The following is a 17,673-nucleotide window of genomic DNA, read 5'->3' on the forward strand; positions in this document are numbered from 1 at the left end:
TGCAATCAGATTACGTGATCAAAGCCGCAGCGCCTTCTCACTATAAAGCCGAGTCTTCACAAGCTGTTTTAACCCCTCCTAGCCCTACATTGCACTTGCATAACCCTCCCTTTAACAGGCAACCGGTGAGTGGGTGTCTTTGTATCTGAATAGGTTCTTACAAAATACATACTGTTGCTTGGCACGCATGCATTTTTAATGTGCTGAGTGATACCCGAGTCCTCATTCTCTTTTCTACTTTCTCCACCAAAGGACCCTTGCATGTTGCTACATATGCATCTAGTCTGCTTCTAGCTGCGGCATAACACTCCCTTGTACACCTTGGCCACACTCTACCCATCCACTCTCCCCATGATGAGCACTCAGTTCCCCCAAGGTCTCTCCACCACAAACAAACCTGCGATGACCATCCACATAGGTGGTCCAAGGTAAGCCCTGGAGAATGGGCCCAGGGGTGAAATTGCTGGGTCATGGGATATTCACATATTTAATTTGTCTAAATTGTATCTGATTGCTCTCTGGAATGGCTGCACTGGTCTACACTCCCGGAATTCTTTATACAACACAAAATGTTGAGGGAGGAAGGAAGGGAGAGAGGCTTTTAATTATGTAATATCCATTAGTAAATAAGGTCCTTTGGGTGGAGTTCAAAGTAGGCTTCCTCATACCAAAGGTTTCAGAACACTGCAGGCTGAGATGTCGGAGGACAACAGCCTTTCAGAGTCCAGGAGCACAGAAGTGAGAGTAAGGGCCCTGAGACCTGAGTTGGGGTCCTGGTGCTGCTACTTACAAGTCATCTGGCCTTTCTGAGCCTCAGTTTCTTCATCTGTAAAATGGTAAGACTGACAGAAACTTAAGTAAGTTTGATTGGCTTCTCAAAACAATATTCATCTATTTGTTCATTCATTCTCAATGTGGAAGTAAACACATGATTCATTTTGTCACCTCAGTGCTGAGTTTCCGAGCATGTCCAGTCTCACTTGACACCCTATATTCCCTCTTGGCAGCTTAGGGACTCACAGGACCAGAGGCCCCATCACAGAGTTAGATTTTCAACTGGTCTGTGCAGAGTGAGGTAGGATATGAGCTGAGAGTCTGCTGAGCCCAGCAGGGAGATAAGGAGGGAGCAGGGAGTGGTGGTCCTCATGGGCAGTCACATTTAGGGGAGGAAGAGGAAGCTAAGGACTTTAAGTCTGATCAAGTCTTCCATCAAGTGAGGGTCCAAATTCTTTGCTTTTGGTGAGGGGCTTGGGTTGAGGGTAAATCCTTGGATCAAGTTGTTGACGGAGGGTTTGAGACAGACAAGTGAAAGGACTGATTTGGGGAACTGACTGTCAAAAGTCAAGTTCTTTCAGAAGCAGACCCCCAGCTTGGGTATCAATGATTGATTAAAGAGAGGGTCCCTGGAGAACCCAGTGAGAGAGTGGGGGACACAGGATGGGTGATGAAGAGAAGCCAAGCAAAGGTACAATTTCAGGTGAAGTCTCAGAGCCAGCCTGACCCTATAGGGAGCTCTGGGGTAAGAATTACACATCTGGGTTTGTCCTGCACCAAGATGAAGCGCTGGGCTGCATCCGGGCATGAGTTAGCTGGTTCAGGCACAGAGAATCAGACTGCCTGGCTTCTCCTGGGTCTCACATGAATGAGGTGGCTCCAGCTTGCAAGCAGAATCACTTAAGTTTGCAGTTTCAAGCCTTGAGCACCAAAGCACAGAGCCCCCAGGAGAGAGGCGGCGGGGCATAGATGGTAAGGGGATCTGGGGACTAGATAAGACACCTACCACATTCCAGATCAGGACCTGAGTGTGGTGAGAAACCACACGTTTATATCAGCCCCAGTACTGAGCACGTGCTGCTCGGTAACTACCTGCCGTGATGCCTCCTTCCTCCTTCCCTTCAGACTTGCCTTCGTCAGCATTTCCTCTCCTGGTCTTGTGACCTGGGCAACCACTCTCCAGCCTTTGCATCTCAGCCTAAGTGTTTTCTTGTTAAAGAATAATTCCCTGACCCACCAGGCTTAGTCCACTTGCAGTACCCTCCCAAGGCACTGACATCTTTCAGCCTCTACAGCTTGTCATCATTCACTTGTTTATTGTCTCACATCTTGCTTCTCTGCTAGGCTGTGGGCAGGGCCTGGGTCTCTGTTGATCCCTGTCGAATGCCCCTGGCCCAGCCCTGGTTGGGGCACATGGTAAGAGGTTAGCACAGGTGGGTGGTCTGCCTGCTGGCTTGAGGAGCCACCAGCTCTGGTCTACTCCAGCCTTGCCCAGGTGCAGAAGGTGGGCTGACAAGCTGAGCCCAGAGAGTGGCTTTGAGAAGCAGGGCCTACAGACGTCTAGGGAGTAGAGGGAGATGTGGGGACAGGATCTCTGGTGCTACAGTGGGGTTCAGACTCATCAGAAAGATGACAGGGCCCTGAGAGGCCTGGAGGTCTACAGGAAGGATGAGGTAGCAGGACAGTGGCCTTTGGAGAGCAGGTGTGCAGAGAATGTGGGTGTGTCCCTTGTGGCAGGTCCTGGTGATCATACAAGCTGTGTGACATTGAACTCGTTACCTAACCTCCTAGAGCTTCAGCTTTCTCACTGGTAAATGGAGAAATTATGTCATGAACATTCAATAAGAGGAGGTAGCATTTCAGGAAAAATTCATTCTTCTCTTCAAACTTGTATTTGTCAGCATTTGCTGTGTAACAAACACTCAAAAAATCTCAGGAGTTCACAACAACAAACATTTATTTTCCTCTCCTGGGGCTGTTGGTTGAGCTAGGCGGGGCTCTCCTGAACTCAGCTGGAGTCCAGGTTTCCAGTTAGATATGGGCCTGCTCCTGCTCCTCACATCTTTATTCTTGGCCCATGCTGGGGGGCTGGCAGCTTGCTGGGGTACCTCTTCTCATCAGATCACCGAGGCCCAGGAGTGGCAAAGAGAAACCCACAATGTCCATGAAGCTCTGAGCTGGGAACTGACACTTTGGCCTACATTGCATTGATCAAAGCAAGCGCAACATCGATGGGACAAGGATGTAAGTTCTTTGTGCTCTGGTGCAGTGACAGCACCCTAGGTACCATGATGGAGGCTGTGGCTGCAAAATTCTACAGCAGGGCACCCCTTCTTCATCCTCCTGGCGTCTGTTCATGTGAGTGCTTAGAGAAAGCAGAGAGACCTTTTCCGTAGTTAGCTGACAACCTCTCTGTGATGCTGGGTGTGATTCGATTTCTAAGCTGTCAGCTGTGCCTCTCCTGACAAAGGATCCATCCTCTCCCAGGGTCTTCACTGCGGGCCCCCAGATGAGGGTTCCACTGTTGAAGCACACAGACTGGGTGCTAGCAGGCAGTGCTGTGGTCCTCTGCCCTCTTACTCCGACTGCGATGACACCAACCTCAGATGATGCATCTGAGAGCTGTCATTTCAGTACCTGCTAGAGGTGTAAGCATCCCAGTCCCCCTGCCTGTAGCTCCTTTGATGTGAGTGGTTCAAAGCACTTTGTCAGCTGCTCAGTCTGCAAGGAGTGCAGGACTTACTCCCAGGGCTCAAATATCAGAAAGTGAAAGGCAGAGATTTGGGGCCTTATGATCTCAACATCCCAGTGGCGATCCCACTCACAGACCAAAAAACTGAACGAGCCTATGGGACACACATGTCTGGGATTTGACCTGGCACCCGGGGCTCTGCCAGTGGGAGGCTGCAGGAGGCAGGCCTGCCAGTCACTGGCTGTGTTGGGTACGTGGCCGGTCAGGGGCAACCCGGGCGGAATGGCTATAGGAAGCAAGTGGTGGGGGGCTGCAGGCCCGAGGAGGGGGCGCGGGTGGGGAAGTGGGGGTGTCAGCCCTGAAACTCAGGGAAGGATGTAGGTGTAGAAGTGAGCGTGGAGACTGGCAGGCGAGCAGAGCCCATGCCAAGCAGTTCTGGGAAGTCTGCCCAAAACGAGGAGAGAGCAAAGCTGAAGAACCCAGCCTCAGGCGACGGGGGCTGGAGGAACAAGGTAGATGGGAGACCCCAGCCTGCTGGCTGGGCACGAGACACAGCCCACTCCCACCAGTGCCGGGACCTCTGGATCTGGGCAGAAGGGGGCCCGGGGGCTCCCCGGTGTGAACTTGGAGCAGCGATGTCCCTCTGGCTGCTGCTGACGGGTGGGGTTGGGCTGGCCTGACACCCAGTCTCCCCGTTTCTTCCTTTAAGCCTCATGCCTCCGCCCAGAGCTGCCACATCCCTCCCTTCTGCCCGCAGAAGGCTCAGAACAAGCCTGGTGTTGGCTCTTACCCTCTTCAAACCCCCAGACAAGTGGCTTTAGGACCCTACCCACGAGGCAGGTAGTGGAGACAGGACTGTGTCCACAGATAGCAAGTGTCAGCCACTCCCCTCCTGATACCACCCACCACCCTGTGGAAGGGGCCCGCTGCCACCCTGGATGAGCGCTTTGCCCACATGCCAGCTTTCTCACCACCAGCTGCCCGCTGAGCTGCTGGAAGCTGGAGTCTATGGGAGGATCTCCCGTCACCTGGTTGCACCCCGAGTCGGTGGGGCCCCGTGTCTAGACCCTGCCCTCGTGTCTAGCTAGAAAGTTCCCCCACCCCCCCACCTCCCATCCCCTTCCTCTTCTCGAAATGTCCCCTCAGCACTGACTGCTCTCCTGACCATGTCTCTGATCACCAGGCAAGTGGCCCTACCTCTCCGAGACTCAGTTTTCTCGTCTGTAGGATGGGGCAGTGGCTCCCACATGTGATACTAGAGAGACTGGGAATTAGATAACACAGCTCACGCGCCTCGCCCTGTTCCAGCTTCTTCATTCTGGGAAGAGGGACCGTCACCTGCAAAGGGCCAGAGAGGCTCCAGGAGACCTGAGAGGGCTCCCTCCCCTGCCCCTGACCCAGGACACACAGCAGGAAACTGTGTCCTTATCACCGCGACCAACTTTTTCTGGAGGGACTGATACTCAGGATTGTCCAGTTCAAAATAAGACCCAAGGAAAGGAGGACTCCCCTCCCTGGGACCTGGACCCAGACCTGGAGGACTCACCTTCTCCACCCACCTCTTCCATCCTCCGGGTGCCACTCACAGCCTTCCAGCACAAGAACCCACACCACCAGGCCTTTTCTGAGACAGGGCAGCTCCGGCTCCCTGCAGCCTGACTGCCAGACGGTGGCCTTTTCAAATTGTCCGGCGAGTGGTGCTGCCGCGTTCTGACCGTCCAGTGGCGGCTCCACACAGGGCATCCGTCCCGTCTCCTGCTCTTGCGGGGCCGTGGCAGGCTAGACATGCGAAGAAGTTCCACGCTGCCCTGTGCACCAAAGAACACCAGGGTCCTCGTCCCTCCCTGCCTGGCTCTGTTCTAAGTGCCAAGGCCCATCTAGCAGTCTGTCAGGTTCTGCTCGCCCAAAACCTGGCTTCAGTCTCATCTCTCTCTTATTTTTTCCTAGAAGCTAAACCAAGCCCGTGGGGCCTAGGAGAGAAAGAAACTACATCAGTACCTACCCCAGCCCCCTGCCCTTCCTGTCCCGCCAGGCTGCCCCCGCCCCACCCCCTATCCCCGACTCCTGGTCACAAATCAAATCAAAACCTGCCCTGCTCAGCAGTGGCTTTCAGCCCCAGCCCGAAAAGTGTGAGTGACTGAGTGCTGCCCCTCCCCCGGGTCAATTGACAGCATGCACACCTATTGTGCACGCGTGCGTGCTAAGTCACTTCAGTCGTGTCTGACTCTTTGCAACCCCATGGACTGCGGCCCGCCAGGCTCCTCTGTCCATGGATTCTTCAGGCAAGAATACTGGAGCGGGTTGCCATTTCCTACTCCAGGGGGTCTTCCCGACCCAGGGATCAAACCCCCACGTCTACCTGCATTAGCAGGCAGTTACCATGACCACTAGGGCCACCTGCTATCTCACCTCCATCCACTTAGGCTAAGCGGTTCAGTGATTGTCTTGTATTCTTCATATACCAGTATTATTACGATTATCTGAGCATCCAAGATGTTTCCAGGATGTAGTTTTTGTACAGAGACTTCCAGAAATATATAGACGGGAAAAGCTTTCTTGCAATTAAAATAAATAGACATTTTTAGACAAGATACATTTTTAACAAAATGAAGTATAGTTGATTTACCATACTGTGCTAATTTCAGGAGTACGGCAGAGTGATTCAGCATTTTTGCACATTATGTATCATTATAGGGTGTAATTCCCTATGCTATATATATATAGTACATCCTTGTTGCTTATCTATTTTATATGTAGTAGTTCGTATCTCTTAATCTCATGCCACTAATTTGTCCTTCACCTCTTGCTTCTCCCACTTGATAACAAGTATGATAACTATATCTGTGAGCCTGTTTCTGTTTTATATATTCATTCATTTGTATTATTTTTTAGATTTCACTTAAAAATGATGTCATACAGTGTTTCTCTTTCTCTATCTGACTTATTTCACTAAGCATAGTATTCTCGAGGTCCGTCCATGTTGCTGCAGATGGCGTCATTTCGTTCTTTTTTATGGCTAATATTCCGTTCTGTGGGTATACCACATCTTTATAATCCAGCCGTTTGTTGAGGGGCACTGAGGTGGTTTCCATGTCTTGGCTATTGTAAATTGTGCTGCTATGAACATAGGGAGTGTATGTGTCATTTTGAATTAGTGTTTTCATTTTTTCTAGGTTTAAACCCAGGAGTGGAATTGCTGGATCACAGTCTGGTTCTATTTTTAGTTTTTAAAGGAACCTCCATATTGCTTTCCATAAGTGGCCACACCAATTTACATTCCTGTCAACAATGTACAAGGATTCTTTGCTCTTCACAACCCCATCAGCACTTGTTATTTGCAGGCTTTTTGAGGATAGGCATTCTGACAGCTGCAAGGTGATTCCTCACTGTGATTTTCATTTATATTTCTCTAATAGCGATGTTGAGCATCTTTTCATGTGCTTGTTAGCCATCTGTATGTCTTCTTTGGAAAAATGTCTATTCAAATCTTCTGCCCATTTTTTATTGTATTTTTTATTGAACTGTATGGGCTATTTGTACATTAAATATTAACCTGGTTTTGGTCTCATAATTTGCAAGTATTTTCTTCCATTCTATAGGTTTTATTGATCCATTTTGTTGATGGATTTTTTTTTTGTGTGCAAAGATTTTCAGTTTAATTAGGTCCCATTTGTTTATTTTTGTTTATATTTCTTTTGCCTTAGGAGACCGATCCAAGAACATATTGCTGCAATTTATGTCAAAGAGTGGTCCACCTATGCTCTCTTTAGTTTTATGGTTTTATGTCTTGCATTTAGATCTTGAAACCATTTTGAGTTTATTTTTGTATAAAGTATGAGGGAATGTTCTAGTCCAAGGGAAAGGAGTTGGACAAGTTTCCCACCACTACTTGTTGAAGGGGTTTCCCAGGTGGTGCTAATAGTAAAGAAACCACCTGCCAAAGGAGGTGATATAAGACACTGTGGGTTTGATCCTTCAGTCGGGAAGATCCCCTGGAGAAGGGAATGGCAACCCACTCCAGTATTCTTGCCTGGAGAGTCCTGTGGACAGAGGAGCCTGAGTTGCAAAGAGCTGGACACAACTGAAGTGACTTAGCATGCACACACTTATTGAAGAGACTCTTTTCTCTATATATATTCTTGCCCTTTTGTAACAGATTAATTGACGATAGATATGTGGGTTTACTTCTGGGCTCTCTAGTCTGTTCCATTGATCTATGTGTCTGTTTTTGTGCCAGTATCACACTGTTTTGATTACTATAACTTTGCAGTATAGTCTGAAGTCTGGGATGGTTATACCTCTAGTTTTGTTCTTTTCCCTCAGGATTGCTTTGGCAATTCTGGCTCTTTTGCAGTTCTGTGTACATTTTGGATTTGTTCTAGTTTTGAGAAAAATCTCCTCATTATTCTGAAAGGAGTTGGACAAGATCTTTTAAACCCCTCCTGTTTGGGTGTGTGTCTGTTCTTGTGTGAACATTAATCAAATGAGCTAGGTTATACACTCTAATTTTTTAAAAACTTTTTATTACAATGTATATTTCAAAGGAGTGTTTATATAGAACCACTATCCTGATTAGGATATAGATCTTTTCCACCCTGATTATCTTTTTCACTTTTTATTTCGAAAATAACATCAGATTTACAGAAATGTTTCAAGAATGGTACAAAAATTTCTCGTATGCCCTTCATTCACTTTCCCCAGTCAACATTTTAGCATAATAAGTTTCTCATTCTCTTGCTCTCGTGCTATTATTATCTTTTTAATTATTGGAGAGTCAGTTGCTGACAATAACCCATTACTCCTAAATATTTCAATGTGTTTTTCTTAAATGATATGTACTCTCTCTTACATAACCATTGTTCAACCATCAGAATCAGGAACTTAACATAGAGTCTTCAGATCCCATTCAAATTTCTCCCCTTGTCTTAATAATGCCCTTTATAGCAATATATAGATATTATTTAATATTTATATTAAAAATAAATATTTGTTTATGTTTTACATATACATATTTAAGCCCTTCCCTAGTAGCTCAGCTGGTAAAAAATCCACCTGCAGTGCAGGAGACCCTGGTTTGATTCCTGGGTCAGGAAGATCCATGGGAGAAGGCTACCCACTCCAGTATTCTGGCCTAAAGAATTCCATGGACTGTATAGTCCATGGAGTCACAAAGAGTCTGACAAACAAAGCGACTTTCACTTTCACTATACATATTTATAAAATATAAGCTATATATATACTCATATATAAACAGATATTTATATATGTAAACAAATATTTATTTATTTATACCTGCCCCTCTGGACCAAAGTTTAATTCAGGATCCCTTGTTGCTTGTGAATATCACATCCCTTGTCATTAGGGACTTCCCTGGTCACTCAGATGGTCAAGAATCTGCCTGCCATGCAGGAGACCCTGATTCCATCCCTGGGTTGGGAAGATCCCCTGGAGAAGGGACTGGCAATCCACTCCAGTACTCTTGCCTGGAGAATTCCATGGACAGAGGAGCCTGGCAGGCAGGCTACAGTCCATGGAGTCGAAAAGAGTTGAACATGACTGAGTGGCTAACACTTTCACTTTCTTACTCAGTCCGACTATTTGCGACCCCATGGACTGCAGCCTGCCAGGCTTCCCTGTCCTTCACCACCTCCCAGAGCTTGCTCAAACTCATGTCCATTGAGTCAGTGACGCCATCCAACCATCTCATCCTCTGCTGCCCCGTTCTCCTTTTGCCCTCAAGCTTTCCCAGCATCAGGGTCTTTCCCAGTGAGGCAACTCTTCGCATCAGGTGCCAAAGTATTGGAGCTTCAGCTTCAGCATCAGTTCAGGGTCGATTTCCTTTAGGATTGACTAGATTGATGAAACTTGGCATTTTTTCAGAGAATGGGCTGGTAATTTTGTAGACTATCCGTCAGAGTGGGGTTTTTAGGTGTCTCCATGCAACTGGGTCCAGGGGCTGCATTTTGGCAGGTACCACAGAAGCACTGCTGTGTCCTCCGTGTACTAGGCCCAGGAGAGCACTGTGTCACTTTGTCCCATTACTAGGGAAGTTAACTTTGCCACTTGGTTAAAGTGGGGTTAGCCAAGTTTCCTCTTTGAAAAGGTACTATCTTCCCCTTTTAAAGGATGCACTCTTTTGTGAGAAGACACATTGGGACAATCTAGAGAGCCCACTCCTCCTCAAAGTCTCACCCACTAGTCTCGGCATCTTTGGCGTCTGTTGATTCTTTCCCGAATCCATTATTACTATGATGGTTGCCAAACAGTGACTGTTCCCATCATCCCTGTGACAGTTACTAGTTGGCATTCTACTGGGAAAAGAGCTTTCCTCTCATTTGTTTACATCTGTATAGACTCATGAACTCCTATTTTATTCAATAAATGATCACTATTTTTAGTATTCATTTTGATGCTCAGATTGTGCCAGATGGTCCTTTCAACCATCCTTTCCGTCATTTCCTGACTCCTGTATCCTTTTGACAAATCTGCATCATTTTTTGAACATTTACTTTCTGGGGTAAGAGATGTTCCAGGCTCACCTTATATCTTTCCTGTTCCGACTCTAAGTTCAGCCATCCAAGGAGCTGGTTCTTCTTGGTGGAGGGTGGTACAGTAAGTCCCCTACATACAGACCTTCAAGTTGTGAACTTTCGAGGATGCGAATGTGCATCCCATCAGCGTCAGGCATGAGCGGCATTGCAGCTTGCCCTCCGTCTCCTGTTGCTGGTGACCCTTTAGCTGTACCTCCTCTCCCTCCTCCCCTGAGTAACTCTTCTTGCCCGTTCGCTTGATGCCAGCCCCTGCATACCAGCTGTTGTACTGTACTACTGAGCTTTTTGAGGTGACCTACTATTGTTTGTTTGTTATATATTGTTTGTGTGAAAAGTATTATAAACTTACTACAGTAGAGTACTATATGGCCAATTGTGTCAGTTGGGTACCTAGGCTAACTTTATTGGACTTACAAACAAATTGGATTTATGAACCTGTTCTCAGAATGGAACTCATTCACATGTAGGGACTTAACAGTATTTACACCTGGGCTTCCCAGGTAGCGCTAGTGATAAAGAACCTGCCTGCCAATGCAGGTTCTATCCCTGGGTTGGGAACATTCCCTGGAGAAGGAGATGGCAACCCACTCCAGTATTCTTGCCCTGAAAATCCCATGGACAAGGAGCCTGGTGGGCTACAGTCCACGGGGTCCCAAAGAGTCAGACACAACTGAAGCGACTTAGCACTAGACTTAACACTACAGTACTTAGGTAGGCTCGTTGCACCTGGGGAGTTATTGCTTCTGGATCCTCCTAGAAGACAGAACTAGGAAATGTGTGTGGACAAACATACACACTCACACACCTGCATCAGTATTTACTTGCATTCATAAAAAATATTAACCTGCACTCACACTGATGCTTCCCCTTCCAGCCCGACACTACAGACACAGTTCAGTCTATCCCCACTCCCTTCTCCGGCAGCAAGAAGCCCAGCTCCCATCTCCCCTTTTCTTTCATCATTTGCCAGTCTCCTGCTCGGCTGCCCCGGCCCCGGCCAGGCCCTGACCTTCCCTGCCCCACCTACATCCTCTGCCTGCTGACCACTTCCTCGGCCCTGGCCCCAGTGCCCCACGGGCTCCGGTCACTTCAAAGGAAGAGCAGGGAAAGGAAGCAGACAGATCATCGCACGTGTCTTTAAAAATGGAGGGGATGTGCAGGGAAAGAGGAAGGGCTGATCGGCTTTTAAGGAGACACCTCTGTTGTCCATTCCGGGTCAGATACCATCCCCTCCCAGGTGTTAACAAGGCTGCTCCAGGTCCATCTCCACCCTGACGCCCTCCCCCTCCACGGTACCTTCCCAGTTCAGACTGGGGTTGTCGGGGGTGGGGGGCAGGAGCGGGGCAGCGCCCACTTACACCACTCTTAGAACAAAACCCAAACTCTGCAGGGCCAAACAGAACCACAAGACCCATGACCTGGTCCCTCTGCCTCTCCCTCCTTTCCCCAAGTTGGAGGTTTGTGGGGAGAGGAGGCAATTAAAGATTCAGACCAGTCCTGAGGGCAGAAGGAAGACCCAGGAAAGCCTTTGAGGGGCTGGCAGAGACGGGGAGGGCAGAGACAGGGCTAGAGGAAATGGCTTCCAAACCGTGAGAGGCGGGCAGGACAGGGTGGGGTGGGAGTCCAGCCCCAGCAGGGCTGATCTCTGATACTGGGGGGCAGAGGTGGGACTGGGATGCTGGGCCCAGACAGCCAAATTCCACACTCCCTCTCGCTCCGCTCCATCATGGCAGTTGCCTCCCTGGATGGGTGGGAGCCCCAGGTCTGGCAACTCAGAGGCCTGGGCTGAATCCAGCTCTCCCCGACTACTGCCTCTGAGGCCTCCATCACCCTTCCAGCCTCCTCGGGCTGGGGGTCTCTGCACCAGGAAAACAGAAATGGTCTTGACACCCGCCACTCACACACCTCCCTGCCATTCTCCTCACAGCAGACAAATGGTGCTATTTCCCCACTTAAGATCTTTCTAGAGACTCTCCTGGGCTTCCCACGTGGCGCTAGTGGTAAAGAACCTGCCTGCCAATGCCGGAGACTTAAAAGACACAGGTTCGATCCCTGGATTGGGAAGATCCCCTAGAGGAGGACACGGCAACCCACTCCAGGATTCTTGCCCGGAGAATCCCATGGACAGGGGAGCCTGGCATAATACAGTCCGTAGAGTCGCAAAGAGTCGGATACTACTGAGTATGACAGAGCTCAGAGACTTTCCTATGGACTTAAAAGAAACACTTTGCTGTAGTGAGATAATGAGCAAATCCCCTCCCCCACCCCACTTCTTAACGCTTGCCCATTATTTGTAAAATTTCCACAGTGCTTCTATATACTTTTCATTTTACAATGAAGGCAGCAGCCTCTTCCTGACCCCCTAGTTGGCTTCCTCCTGGGGTTGGGAGGGGTTGGTGGGGCTTGCCTCCTTTCAGTTCCCCACTTAGAGGCAGCAGACAGTGTGAAGTTAAAATTATCTTCTGGGAAAGTTCAGCCTGGCCAGCGCTCTGGCCTCCCTGCCCTGCTTCCCCTCCATCTGGACCACACCCGAAAGTCAGAGCCCAAGAACTGGTTCTGGGGACAAAGCCTTTCTCAGAGGCCGCAGCCCCAAGCCACCCACAGTCTGGACATCCGCTGTCCTTTGTTTTAAAGACCCTGGTGGCCTGGGTGGTGTGGGGGCTTCCTCCCCCACCCACCTCCCGTGCTCTGCACCTTCCCAGGAGTATTGTACGTGGGTACACACAGGTGCCAAGCCCTAGAGTGAAGGGACCTCTCCCGGCCAGGCCCAGCTCAATAAGCCACACTCCTGTGTCTCCAGCTAGAGCTTTTCAATGGTGAGGTTGGTTTTAGGCAAGGCACACATCTCTCTGAACAGGACTAGGGCCTGTCATTACCCTTGCAAGGCACTTGGGTGACCATGTGAGGCTGAACCAAGCAGAGTCCCTCTCTTTCAAAAACTTGTCAGCTTGTAGAGGGAGCAGGCCCGGCTGGGTTTGATGAGTCACTGTCTGCAGATCCTGAAACGATCTTGCTGGAAATCACCTGGAAATTTCCATAGACCTGGAAAGGGGAGGCAAGAAATCAGTCAGCTGTTTTGTCTCAGGATCTGAACTAACTGTGTGGTGTTTTTTTTTTTTTTTTCCCTTCTGTATCACCTTTGGTGATGAACATAAAGTCGTGTCCATTCAGTCAATCCCTGAGGGCTGCCTGCTCTTTGCCCCGCACATCATGAATGAAAAGCCAACTTACCACAGGAATTGCTGCTTTGGGCTTTTTCAGATCACTCTGTCTGATCTGTGTGCTAGGCGTCTGCTCCAGAGAGAAGGCATGTGTATTTGTTCGTGGAGCGAGGGCTGTCACGGAGCAGAAATCCTCTATCTGTAACTGCGCAGAGCAGCGTCCACAGTGCTTGGCTAGCGTGGGCCTTCAGGATTTCCTTCTCTGTTTCGAAATGACTTGGGGGATCTCTTCAGGAAGGCAGCAGCTGCGGAATGAGGAAGGCAGTCTGGCGGCTGTTAGGAACCCAGGGCGGCTCCTGCCCCAGAAGCCTGTCCGGTCCCCGCCCCGCCGCGGCGGCTGCCCTTGCCCGCAGGACTCCCCTTTCCGCCGCTTCCTGGGCGTCTTCTTACCCGGGCTCCGTGTGTGGCTGCTGGCTGCGTTCAACCCCAGACGCCCTCGAGTCTCCTGGTTTCCTGTTGGGTTGGGCAAATTCGAAGCACAGCTGGGTGATGGAGGGTGGGGGGCCTTCCGCCCCCATTCCCTCCTGTAGGGTCTGGGGGTTGGCTTCACAGAGGCTTCAGCTCCTGCGCCAGCAGCCTCTTTGGGTCCTGAGTCCACCCTCCCCCGTGGTCGGTCCAAAGTGGACACTGATGCCCCACTTCGCTGGCAGTGGAGGGCCACACCCCCTCTTATTGGTATTCCTACACCCCATCCACTAAAATTCTTCCCAAAACCCCCCAGCTGAACATGGCATCTGTTTCCTGACAGGATCTGACAACCTCAAAGTCAGACATTTTACATTAAATTGTTGAAAAGTCATCACTTTGGGGAGATCAGTTTGGGGGAGCAGTGTAAAGGGGGGAGTGCTCCCCTGCTACCTCCGCTCCCCCAGCCATTTCTCTGTACCCCCTCCCAGGCCCATTGAGGGCCTTCTCTGCCCCTCTCTCCCCCCGAGTGTCCATCCTGACCCCGGTACTGCAAGTCCATCCAAGCACTAATTGCCAAGCACCCCTGCCCCAGCAGTCCGGCCCTGCAGCTCCATCCGGGGACATGACAGCAAGCAGATCCTGCCCCCGACAATGGGCTGCACCACGGGCAGGCACATATGGACTTGACCAGGCGTCGGTTCCCCACGGTCAAGGCACTGTCCTCTTGGAAGCCCCGACTCCCAATGTCGCCTTTGATTTGGCCGTCCTCCTGCCTCGATGGAGGGCCTTTCTCAACCCAGCGCAGGCGTGAGAAGGCCGTGGCGGGGCTGCTCCTTCCTGGGTACACGGAGCCTCCGACCCCCATGTCCGGACCCCCCCGAATGAGGCTGGTCAGCTCAGAAGCCGCCACAACTCTGGGCACCCTGACCTTTCTCTCCTCCTGCCCCTCTTGAATGTGCTTTGAACCCCAGCTCTCAAGGAGTGTCTGAGAAGCCCTTCAAGTCTCAGAGCCAATGACAGAGACTTATGAGGACACTTTCGCAGGGACATCTCCCCCACAGAGCCCTGTGGCCCGGCTGGTGTCCTGCCTTCACCATTTACTCTGCGTCCGTGTGTCTGTGTCCACCTGCTCAGACAGCCTGCTCCCTCCCCACCGACTCACGTGTGCACAGCAAGTGTGTGCTTTGCGGTCATCTGCTGCCTGCAGACCTGTCCCTTAAGTGCCTGAGGCTGGCCCTCGCTGCTCCCCTCCTGGGAGCTGTGATACAGCATGTGCAGGAAGGTGACCCTCCACACACAGGGCCACCAAGCGCCCACTCCTCGGTTAGCTCCGCCTTCCTGGAGATCGGACTCATTCTCTACCTTCCTGGGAACCTGGGCCACCTGGACAGCCCGCAGCCCACGTTTGCCAGACTGTGGTTCCCTGGCCTCTGTGTTCAGTCCTAGCACGGGCAGGGGCCCCATGTCTCTCTCTCACCAACGGCACTCCCCACTCACTGGATCCATAGTGTTTAGGTGAATTTTAGAGTCTTCTGTTCTTCTGCAGGCTCCCCTGGTGGTAGAAACAGTAAAGAGTCTGTTTGCAATGTGGGAGACTGGGGTTCGATCTCTGGTTGGGAAGATCCCCTGGAGAAGGAAATGACTACCCACTACAGTATACTTGCCTGGAAAATTGCATGGACAGAGGAGCCTAGCAAGTTATAGTCCATGGGGTCACAAAGAGTCAGACATGACTAAGAGACTAACACACCACACACACACACACACACACACACACACACACACACACACAGAAGTGTTCTTCTGCATGCTTAATATTCAGCATATTTCATCATCTCTAAGGTGCTTGTCATGTAAACATCTCTGAAGTCAGCTGTGCCCACAGAATGATGGTGTATCTTGTTTTATGCTTTAGCTGTTAGCAGTACATAAAATAATATGTGTCTTAGCATCGGGGCATCTAACTCCTACAGTTCATGTGCTGTCTCAGACACACATTCCCCAGACATCCTCCAGCTAAGAGCCCTTTTCCAGACTCACACATGAGTCATTTCACCTTGACTTTCTTTGATATTTCACATCCTTTTTCCATATGCCTAATGGCTTGTCATCCATTAGCTGTAAATTCTTTAACAGGATGACACCTGTCAGGACTGCTCTAAGTGAATCGAGTTCATTGACCCTATGTCGTGTCAAATTATTTTTGTTATGCCTCTCATTTTGGGTTTTGAACCTATTTAGGTTACTTTTTAGGTAGCCTGGCTGCTGCTGCTGAGATCGCTCTGGTTCGATGATGCTCAAAAGAAATTGCTTTAATGTGGGGCTTTGTGAAAACAAGGGAATTTATTGAAAATAATCAAAACACTCTTGTTAAACTCTTTACTAGTCTACTCAATAGCTTAAGCCACATACTCAAACACACAAATGTGCCCTCATGTATAATTTATATGCATGTGTGCATTGTACTACACACACAAATACATGTGGCGAGAGAGATGGAGAGGTCAGTGTGGAGCCTGAGTAAAGGGAAGAGACAGAAGCAGAATCTCTGAAGGCGAACACATCCTCATCACGACTTGGGGTTACCACCAGGAACAGGGCTCAAGGACAGGTTCTGGGTCCTGGTCTGTTTCCAGATGTCTTCCCTCCCTTACACTGTCCGCTTTGCCCTCTGTGTGTTGGTGGGGGGAGGCAGTCTTCTGGGTTTTTGGCTGGACCAGTGGGGAGACAGTGGTACAAGTTCCTTGGGATGGAACACCAAGGGGAGGTGGATCAGGGAACCGGACAGGGAGGATGGGCAGGATGCTGGGGCATGCTGGGTTAGGAGCCGTAGGGTACAGCATCCAGGAGACCCTAAATATCCTGCTTGCGGTTCTTCATCCTGCCCTGCTGCCTGATGACCCGTGAAGGGTAATCACAGAGGTGGCACCTTCGTGTGGGCGGGGCCTCAGCAGGGGCGGAGCCTCCGGAGGGGCGGGGCCTCTGTGGGTGACACCGTCTGCAGCCGAACTTGAGTTTCCAGCTGAAGCCATTGAGCAAGAGATAAGGAGACCTGGCCCCAGGGCATTTGAACAACCCAGAATTAACCTCCCTTGGCCCTGTCATTAGCAACAGAGATACAAATCAGGGAAGATTTTTGTGCTGCCTTGACCATTTTCTGAGTTTTGGTAAAACAGAATCATGTCGAATGAAAAACATAAAAATAAAACAATTGCTAGAATAGATTTTTCCCGTATTTAAAAATTAATGCTCTTGGGGGAGGAGGGGTAATAACTCCCCCTACCAAACACACACACACACACACACACACACACACACACACACACACAAATACATAACAGTCTAGAAAAAATATTCTAAACTATTGAAAATATGTCTCTTGGGGTTGTGGGACTACAGATGATTTTTTTTAATTATGTATTTAAGATTTTTTCCATAACGAAAATGCATTATTTCTGCAACATAATACTTTTTAAAAGAAAAGTGTTTTTTTAAACCAAAAGAAAAAAATTTTTTTTACTGTTCTATTTGTGCCTTTTGCAGACTGGCTGTTAGGGGCTGCTGGTTACAGGCTGCGAGGGTGTGGGCATGGTGGCCAGGCCCTGTGTGGGAGCCCAGGACTTTTTCTGGATTGTGGTCACTCCCTCGGTCTCGTTGGTCTCCGCTGCAGGTGGCCTTTGTGGTTGGGTGGTGTCCCAGTCAGTTCAATGTGCTTCTGTTTGGGATTTGTCCTCAGGCGTCCGAAGGCGTCCCCATGAGATTCTTCACCAAGCTGGACCAGCTCATCGAGTTTTACAAGAAGGAAAACATGGGTCTGGTGACCCACCTGCAGTATCCTGTGCCCCTGGAGGAAGAGGACACTGGAGATGAACCAGAAGAGGAGACAGGTAGGAAAGGCGGAGGGAAAGTGCCTTGGGTCCCTGCCATCTGAGTCCTGTGGTTAAGTGCTGGGGTATTTCTCTCACTTCAAGTGCTTGTAGATTAGGTGGGTCCGGTTAACAGAGGGGGTGACATGGTGGTTAAAGAC

The 17,673-nt window shown here is 49.7% G+C and overlaps 1 protein-coding gene across 1 annotated transcript in view; it reads left to right on the forward strand.

Annotated features, from left to right (window-relative positions):
• INPP5D (inositol polyphosphate-5-phosphatase D) overlaps positions 1 to 17,673 on the forward strand; it is a 153,735-nt gene that overhangs the window by 37,675 nt on the left and 98,387 nt on the right. The window contains exon 3 of the mRNA XM_061122482.1: positions 17,383 to 17,533. Within this exon, the coding sequence (XP_060978465.1) occupies positions 17,383 to 17,533 (151 nt within the window). The remainder of the gene's footprint in view (positions 1 to 17,382; positions 17,534 to 17,673) is intronic.

The sequence above is a fragment of the Dama dama genome, chromosome 20 (assembly GCF_033118175.1).
Source record: "Dama dama isolate Ldn47 chromosome 20, ASM3311817v1, whole genome shotgun sequence".
Taxonomy (NCBI): Eukaryota; Metazoa; Chordata; class Mammalia; order Artiodactyla; family Cervidae; genus Dama; species Dama dama.